Below are 9,485 nucleotides of genomic sequence, written 5' to 3'. Positions count from 1 at the left end.
GGAGTCAATGATGACCCCCAGATCCCTTTCCACCTCCGTGCTGACAAGAGGGGAGTTCCCTAACCTGTAGGTATGGTGCCGGTTGTTCCCCCCACAATACCTCAATTTGCCCCTCCTCTGATACCATTTTGATTATGGAAGATGTATAATGCTCCTTAACATGGAGACCAACAGCCTCCCCCCCTTCTCCCTACTCTATCATATCTGTACAGCCTATAGCCCTCAATGCTTACTGCCCAGTCATGGGTACTAGGGTCCCACCACGTTTCAGTAAGCCCAACCAAGTTGAAGTTCTTGTTTGCAAGCAGGAATGCAAGTTCCTCCTGCTTCTTCCCCATGCTCCTAGCATTAGTATAGAGACACTTGAGGTTGATTCCTCCCAATCTCTTTCTTTCTCTCTGTGTGGCCTGCAGGGTGGCGTAAATGATGACATCTCGCTCACTGCATACATAACGTCGGCACTGCTGGAGGCAGGGAAGCCACTCAGTGTGAGTATAGTCCTGAATGCCCACATCCTCTCTTCTCTGTGACAACTCTGTGGGCCAGGCTTTCCCTGTGTGATGCACCCTGAATAGTTATAACTGCCATACTTTTAACTTTGCCAATAAGTAGGGACCTACCTAATTCAGGGTGGCTGCCTCTCGATTTCATGCTCTCAGCGTGGTGTCAGGCACCATTTTTGCATTGGCAAGCAGTACCTCCCCAACCCCCCATCTCTGATTGGCCAAGTCCCACCCCGCTCTAAATATTGACTGATGGCCCCAACTGGGGTTTGTTTGTTAACACAGCAATTAATACCTTCCCCAGGCGTGATCAGGGGATTAAGCCCGGGGAAGGCATTAATTGCCATGGTATTAAGCAGTCTAGGACACAGTTAATGGCTTTCCCTGGCTTGATTGGGGATCAAGCCCAGGGAAGCCATTAACCACATCCTAGACCACTTCCTACTGTGACAATTAATGCCTTCCTTGGGCTTGATCAGGGGATTGACATTAGCAAGCAGTCTAGGACATGGTTAATGGCTTCCCGGGGCTTGAACCCCAATCAACCCGGGAAAGCCATTAACCATATCCTAAACTGCTTAATACTGCAGCAATTAATGTCTTCCCTGGGCTTAACCAGGGGATAAAGCCCATGGAAGCCATTAATTGCTGCATAATTATTAAGCAGGCTAAGCACCTAATTAATCTGTAAAATTAAATATCTTATTAAAATAAATCAATGGAGGCAATGAATTGTAACAAAAACCAGCTGTATATACTTTATTAAGTGAGACGATCTAAGCTCTTAACCAAACTCCAAACTAGAATATCTTATGAAAATAAAGCTGTACTATGCACAGCATGACTTGTAACTTACAGTAGCTATATACACTTTATTAAAAAACATTATAAAAAAGAGTTTACCAAAACTGACTGCTAACCTTAAGACAGGCGATTCAGGCTATGTATTAAATGCAAGCATGGTGCATCCAGCCACAGTGCCTGGAGACATTCTCTGTCTCTGTGGGGTGAACACTTGTCCATACACTGAGATGGCACATTCAGCATCCACTTGAGTTTGTTGGAATGGCGAGGCAGCATCTTGCCAGGGTGTGAAGATGTGTACCTGGTCACAGACAGAGTCCCAGAATACAGGCACAGGCATCTGGCACTCTTTCACAAAGTTCACTTAGACATCATGTTAATGGTCATGCTTTTTCCCCTCATCCCAGGATTGCTTTCAATAGCCGAGAGTCACAGCTCAGCACAGACACCTGGTTGGGGTTCAAAAGGTGACCAGCACTAAGGAAGGGGGCAGCTGTCTGTCTGAACTGCAGTGGTAGTGACAGGTCATACCTGTGGTAATGGTTCAACTTAGCAGCTATTGTCTGGAACCTGTTCCTTCTGTGCTGGTTTTCATGAGGGAAGCTTTACAGTTCCAGTGAAGCATTGTCTTTGACCTAGCTTATCAAGCTTATCTTGTTGTATGTGTGGTAGATCACAGCCTGCTGGCCTTCAAACCAGGTCAGAAGCTTCATGAATCAGGTGGCCTTGTCAGCCCCAAATGTCATTTGATCTTGAATGTCACCTCTCTGTAAGAGATTGTGAAGCTTAAGCATGCACTGCCTGCTGGGTGTGATTTCCAGGTCCTCACTCACAAACCGCTGGTAGTGCTGCATGTGTTTGGTGTGGTAATGAACCACATTGAACCAGGAATTGCACAGTGTGTCAGCACAGGCTCTGGCGGTAGCAGCACAATGGCACATGAGTCTCCACTTTGACTAGCAACTGTCTCCCTGTACTGGACCTTACGATCTGGACAGTGTTTGAAGTGTTTCTTGAAAGAAGACACTAGGGTATCCACCTGCCGGGATTGCGTGCGCCAGATGTCACTTGCTAGGGACAAAATGTGCTCACTGCAGACGACGTGAACAATGTTGGGCAGCATTCCCTGGAGCACATCAGAGAGAGCCTTGCACATGTGCATGGCATTGTCAGACAGGAATGCTGAGATCTTGTTAAAGTCTACACCATAGCTAACAATTACTTTCATGATTGCTTGGGACACAGTGGAAAAATTGACAGAGGTTGGGTGGATCAGCTCAGTTTGAAACACAGGCAGGTCCTGGTCAGTCTAGCTCCTGGTACAAATAAAATGTGCAGCACATAGTTGTCCTAAGAGTTGATGGCTTCATCAGTCACAATGGAAAAGGAATAATACTCTGCCAAGACAGCCTTCCTGGACTCTACATGCAAAGCAGTCTCTGCAGGGAGATAGTACTGGTGAAGCTTGTTGGCACACAGAAAACTACCAGCATTGAGCACATTTTGGGACAGGTAGTCCCTTAACTTCGGATAATCAAGCTTCTCTAGTGGGATGCTGGCTGCCACAGAAGCCTCCATGAGGGAAAATGCCACCTCTCACCTTACCTTGCCACACTTGCTTTCTGTGGTCCTTTTAAACAGGGAGGACATGTTCACTTGCTTCTTGCTCTGACCTTCAGCCTCTGCAACAGCCTTCCTCTTCATGTGTCCCTCTAACTCCAAGTGATAATTGGTGCTGTTTTTCCTGGACACATCCAGAGTTAGATTGCAGGTGGTGCAGAAGAGTTTGCCTCCATCTGCATGCAAGGTCCCTGTAGGATACTATCTTACATGAACCACCACTGAAATGTATTTGGCAGTCTTGGAAGCCTTCTTTGTGTTCATGTCTGCTCTTTCTTATACAGAAGCAAGCAGGCATGCTGCAGCAGCATTCCTGCACATGCTTTAAAAGCAGGTGCCAAAACTCTCCTGACTTTCCAGGCTGACCACTGAAAGGCTCCTGCACTGAGTCTGTCAGGGGCTCAGTCCTCGATTTGCTTCTGCTCCCCGCTTCCTCCTGTGCTCCAGGATGCCAGGACTTCATGCTGTTTTCTGTTTGTAGCTGCCTTTTTTGCCCCTGCTCGCTTGCTGGCTGCTTTCCTGTTTTGTTGTGGTCTCTGTGTTTTTTTGCGGGGACCACCCTTTTTCACAGGGGGCCTACCAATTTCGTGGTTTCTGCAGAAGTTGCAGAACTGTGAATTCAGTAGGTCCCTAGCCATAAGGGGATGGGTTTGACAGTTGTGGGGTCATCTCCATTTCTCTTTGCTGCTTCTCCTCCTATTAAATCAATTCCACATTCCTTTCTATCCCAGGACCCGATGGTGAAGAATGGCTTGAAATGCCTCAGGAATGCTTCCTCCATTGTCACTGGCATCTACACTCAGGCGCTGCTGGCATATGTCTATTCATTGGCTGGAGATGGGTCTAGGAGGGACTCTCTTCTTGCTAAGCTGGACCAGCAGGCCATCAAGTCAGGTATTGTGGGGCTGCCAGCTGCTTTGTTGAGAATATTAGGGCTCCCATGACTGGTAGCATCAATTGTACCAGCATTGAGAGCCTGGAGGCTTACCACAGAGTCAAGGAAGGTAGTGAGGGTAGAACGCTGAAAGCTTTTCCAGCCCCTCTCCTGGGAGTTGGTAGTGACTGCACAGATCCTACCATCTTATTCATTCAGGTGTTTGCACCCTTCCCTTAACAGACTACTCTGTAGCTAATGTACCATGCTGCAAATTCATCTCAAAGGTGCTGTCCTGCCCAGGCCCCACCAATCCCTTTCCTGTTCAGGCTCCATTCTCCCCAGGGCATCAGTGTTTGGGCTTGTTTTCCCCAGGTTGTTTCATCCTCATTCGATTTTGCTTGATTAATCTCTGCTTTTTCCACTCATCCCCCCCCCCCACCTTGTCTGATGCAGCTTTGTAATGAGGTGAGCAGATCACATCATTCCCCCCACCCCTGCAAAGTGGTCAGTGGTTACTCTCTCCTGCCCAAATGTCTGCTTTAATATGGCCCCTTTACCATGAAGTGACACTTCACTACTCAGCTCCCCCACACACAGTATTGCTTCCATGTAGGTATTTCCTCAGCCAGACTCAGCCTATGGCCTTTCGTCCATGCCTGTTGGAAAGTAGAGCCCAGTGAGGACAGCAGTCCTGAGTCCAAACAAATGTTCTAATGCACCTCAAGTTCTTGTTCCTCCTCTCCCAGGAGGACAGATACACTGGAGCTGGAAGCCTGCTCAACTCCCTGCTCAGGACAGCTGGTCCCAGGCCATGTCTGTGGATGTGGAGCTGACAGCCTACATGTTGATGGCTTTGCTCATGATGGAAAATGTGACTAAGGAAGATATTGCATTTGCCACTGGCATTGTGACCTGGCTCACCAAGCAGCAGAATGCCTATGGAGGCTTTGCCTCCACCCAGGTACAAACTCTTTTTCTCCCAGCCAGGGACCAGGCCTTCTTGGGGAGCAGCAGGCTGGGATCCCCACAAGGGCTAGATCTCCATACTAAAATCTCACTGGGATTGGAGGTAGAGGGCATGAAATGAACTGCTGGTACCCACAGGAGCAGAACCCATGGCACTGAGGGGCTGGGAGCTGGAATCCAACCGGTTGGAGTCTTACAGAGAACATTTCTCTGTCCTTGAATGAGGGAGGCAGACTGTATGAGCTGTTTCCCTCAGGCATGGATCTACAGGTAGCAATGTGACCATCTTTCCTTCCACAGGACACTATCGTTGCCCTGCAGGCCCTTGCTAGATATGGTGCAGTGACATTTATCAGGTCGGGAGATATCACCATGACTGTAAGATCGGGCAACAGCTTCCAGCACTCCTTCCACGTGGAGACGGCCAACCAGCTGGTACTGCAGCAGCTACCTCTCCCTGACATTCCTGGAGAATACACTCTGCATGCCACTGGCACAGGCTGTGTGTACGTGCAGGTGAGAGACAGCCACCCAGCAGGACTGCCTGGAGGATGTCAGAGGAGGCTGCAGTGCTCAGTTCAGAGAAGGGGATGGGATATGACCCCTTTCACTTGCACCAAAGGAGGCCAGGGGAGGGTGGGTGAGCATGGAAGGGCAGTGGTAAGGGCACATCCTTACTAGCTGGATGTGTGGCCTTACTGGTTGGATGTTATGTATGTTTCCCTCCAGACGGTCCTGCGGTACAATGTGCTTCCTGAGAAGGATGGAGAGGCCTTCCTCCTGAGTGTGAAAGCAGCAGGGGACAGCTGTGAGACAGCCCCCCATGTCCTGACCCTCAGCATCAGTGTCAGGTGAGAGCCAGGAGCCAGCCAGTGGGCAGAAACCTCAGGGACACAGCATATATGGGAGGGGAGAAGGCAGTGGGACAGGCCAGGGAGGGCAGAGGAGTAATGGCAGGGTGTTAGGTGTATGGTCTCTTCCATCCAGCTATGAGGGAAGACGGAACACCTCCAACATGGCCATTATTGAGGTGAAGATGCTGTCTGGATTCCACCCTGTCCAGGGCACCAATTCCTATGTAAGTCCCTTCCCTTCCCCACCAGCCCTTTCGCTCTGGTGACTAGAGCCATGTCACAGTGGAGCCAGCTTAGCCAAGAGCCAGGTGGCATGGTGTGGGGATCTCAGCCACAGTACCCACCCTTGGCTCTGTCACTGCAGCAGGGATGGGAAGCTCCCAGAGGGCACATCCCACTTGTTTCTGTCTCCATATGGCCTTAAACATTCATCCTTTGGACCTTCTAGACTATTGTGCTCACTCTTGTGCTCTAGATGTGGGTGACATTTTGATCCTGGGGTGGGAAACATATTTCACCCCTCCATCCTTTCCTCTCTAATCCCACAGAGCATCTCCTGTGGGGAGAGACAATTGAGAGAAGAGGCTGGGTGTTGGGTGTCTCTAACTATGTTGATCCTCTTACCCAGCTTCAGCACCAGCCATATGTGCAGAGAGTGGAGTTTGGGGCTGAGCATCTCACAGTCTACCTGGATCAGGTCAGTGCTTGGATTAGGGAGGTGACTCTAGCATACATACAAGCTAACCCTGGTTGTTAGTCTAGTTTCAGGCATGGGCTTGGTTCCCAGGGGGCAAGAGTTAGCTCTGGTCCTAGGTAATCCGTGTAGTAGCTAAATCAGAGGACATGACATGCTACCCGGGGATTGTCCTATCCTCCTCTGCACCTTGGAGAGCAGGCAGCTCCCTACCCCTTCAGCTTACTCCGATTGATGACCCAGGGGCTAACTTGTAAGGAGTGATTGAAGTGACTGTGCTGCCTGCTTCCAACCACACATGCAAGCCAGGCTTGCCTTCTGAATCCAAAACATGTGTGCGTTCACATTGTATGCAGACCTGGGACAACTCCTGTGGTATGGGGCACTGCCCTGCCAATAGTTTCTTAACTGTATGTACTACTAAAATCTGCTGTGACCTCAGGGGGAAAATCCACCCCTTCCCAAATAATTTACCTTGGAACCTTATTCTCTTAAGCAAGCACCAGCCTCCCCTATTCTGTTAGTCGCACATTGGATTCCATCTTCAATTCAGAAGCAAGCCTCAAGGATACAAGCCTCAGACCCTTATCCTGGGCTGCCCACCATGTCCCTACTGAGGTCATGACTTTATTCTCCTCCCCCAATTCTCACATAACAATAAGTCTATCCATGTGGAGCTGCTACTAAAGAATTATGTAATCTGTAAATTTTCAAATCTCCCTTGCCAAGAAAAGTGATCTGTAAAACAATATGACTCTAGATCATGTGTGGCATTCTGGCACCCAAATGCTCCCAGCTGTTACTGCTGCTCTGTCCACATGGCCAGCCTGCTTCTGGGGTGAACTGAGAGTATGGGCTGGAGGCTGCAGTACCAGTGAGGGATAAGCCTGCTGCAGGCTGGACTGAGTGCAACCTAAGAACAATATTTGACTGATGCCCCACTGGGGACTTGGGATATACAGACCCTTTGATCCATATTATCACTGCCTTTGTCCTGTCCTAGCTGAAGGAGGTGTTCTGATTTAGTACTGCTGGTGAAATGCAAGCTACCTACTGTCCAAACTGTACCCTGTAGAGTGCTGGGGAGGAAAAGAGAAAGGAGCTACTTTGCTGAGATGAAGTGAGTCTCTGATAACCTTGCAAGCTAGGAGCCACAGGGAGCTGGGCAGCAAGTAGCAGCCTCTCATCCCAGCCAGAGGCATTAGGAGGCCCTGACAGAGAACTCTGCCATCATCTGTCTTGGCTCCACATTTCACATCTGGTTGGAATCAGGAGGGAATGTTTGACTCACAGCCAGACCTCCTGCAGAGAATCATTTTGCCTCCTGCGCTGAAACACTCCACATGCCAGTCCATCACTGTGCTCAGATAAATATTTCACACAGAAAGTGAAGCTGCAGCTGGCCATGGCAGCACACCTCTGATGAAGACGGGTCAAAGAAAGCCTGTTACCCTGGCTCCTTATTCACTACAAGCTGCTCTACAGGGTTCTAATGCAGACAGCCTGGTCTTGTCCCACGGGGGGGCTCTGTTATAGTCAGGATCCAGGATTGTACACAAAAGGGCTGGACGAACAGGGCCTCTCTGACCAGTTTCCAGGCATGGTCTGGAGCCCTCTTCTATAGCAGCAGGTAAAGCCATCCGCCAATCCTGCTTTAAGACTCACCTCTTCAGTAAAGCACATTTGAGAGAACAAGAGCAAATAAGATGCAACAGTGGCCTCTAAAGTATCAGCAAGGATTAGATAACAGAGCAAGCCAAAGAAGGGGACAGTCAGTCCTGCACAGGCCCTATTGTTTCTACAATCCTGTGCTGTGTTTAGAAATGAGTGGGATAGATGCCTAAGCAATGGCCATAGACACATGTTTTTGGGAGTTCCAGCTTTACCAGCTCCTCTGTGGCAAGTCTGTCTTTATTTAAAAAACTCCCAATATTCAGCATATTCTTCAGTCTCTGCTCAAGTACGCCTGGGACAGTAACAGCAGGGGGCACTGCAGGTACATCAATAGGATGTGTGTCTAACAGGCTTTGGTATGGTACCCTGAGTGCTTACTGTACCCTTTCTCTCCCCACAGCTGGATAAAGACACTCAGACGTATTCCTTCACCATGAGCCAAGATGTTCCAGTCAGGGACCTGAAGCCAGCAGCAATTAAAGTCTATGATTACTACCAGCCAGGTGGGCTGCGATGTGACATGTGTCAGACTGCTGGCAGCTTGGCTCGTGAAGCCTTTGCCGGCAGATCTCACTCATTTCTTTTCAAGTGGTCACACTCTTCTTTTGAACTTCACACCTGTGAAATTCAGTAAATCAGCTACTTTTCCACTAGAAGGGGAGAAAAACAATTTGAGAAAGTAACCCCCCTTTTACTTGATGTGAGCTCTTTTCCAAATAAAAAGAACCCAGGACAGCAATCTTTAAAATAACACAATGCATTTCTTAGCAGAATAGTTCAGTTTTAAGATGCTGACAAAATGCAAAAAGGTTCTTAGACATAAAATAATTTCACCTGCAGAGACAATATATCAGGCACTTCTAGGGATTGTTATTTATTTGTCCTGTTCACTTTAAAATAAAATCAGCTTGCCAGCAAATGTGCAATCCCTCTTCCAGAAAAACAAAAATAATCCAAACCAAACCAAACCAAACCTCCTCTTCCCTTCCCATAAATAACTTCTCTAAAACAAGACACCACTCTGTCCTGTGTGATACAGGATACTGGGCAAGACGGACTTATGGTCTGACCCAGTAAATGGCAGTTTTCATGTTCTTGTAGGTACTTATTGTACCACATGTGGACAGTAAAATTCAGTCCTTGGCCAGGGGCAGGTTGTCTGCCGCAAAAATGTCATTGCTGTAAAGTTTAGTGTGTTGCTGCACTATAGTGGAACATCAGTGTGGGAAAGGCTGACTTTCAGCTTTTCAATAAAACTGAACAGCAGGGGCTGGAAGGGACCTTGTAGATCTTCAAGTCCAACCCCCCACCTGGGCGGGAGAAAAGACTGGGCTCAAGTGAGTCCAGCCAGGTAGTCGTCAAGCCTCTTCTTCAAGATCCCCAGGGTAGGTGCCAGCACCACTTCCCTACGAAGTTGGTTCTAGCTCCTAGCCGCCCTAACTGTGAAGTAGTTCTTGCAGATGTCTAATCTAAATCTACTCTCTAATAACTTG

General features: G+C 48.6%; 1 protein-coding gene across 6 annotated transcripts in view; it reads left to right on the top strand.

Annotated features, from left to right (window-relative positions):
* A2ML1 (alpha-2-macroglobulin like 1) overlaps window positions 1-9,485 on the top strand; it is a 57,269-nt gene that overhangs the window by 45,361 nt on the left and 2,423 nt on the right. For 5 of the 6 annotated variants that reach the window (XM_019544142.1, XM_019544143.1, XM_019544145.1 and 2 more), the window contains 8 exons: window positions 414-488; window positions 3,659-3,821; window positions 4,551-4,765; window positions 5,071-5,286; window positions 5,500-5,621; window positions 5,758-5,848; window positions 6,253-6,321; window positions 8,393-8,495. In XM_019544142.1, coding sequence (XP_019399687.1) covers window positions 414-488; window positions 3,659-3,821; window positions 4,551-4,765; window positions 5,071-5,286; window positions 5,500-5,621; window positions 5,758-5,848; window positions 6,253-6,321; window positions 8,393-8,495 — 1,054 coding nt within the window. The remainder of the gene's footprint in view (window positions 1-413; window positions 489-3,658; window positions 3,822-4,550; window positions 4,766-5,070; window positions 5,287-5,499; window positions 5,622-5,757; window positions 5,849-6,252; window positions 6,322-8,392; window positions 8,496-9,485) is intronic. The other variant, XM_019544144.1, reaches the window with a different exon arrangement.

The sequence above is a fragment of the Crocodylus porosus genome, unplaced genomic scaffold (genome assembly GCF_001723895.1).
Source record: "Crocodylus porosus isolate Cpor-Errol unplaced genomic scaffold, CroPor_comp1, whole genome shotgun sequence".
In the NCBI taxonomy this organism is placed as follows: Eukaryota; Metazoa; Chordata; order Crocodylia; family Crocodylidae; genus Crocodylus; species Crocodylus porosus.
The sequence above is the reverse complement of the archived record's forward strand: the minus strand, read 5'-3'. Positions and strand labels throughout refer to the sequence as shown.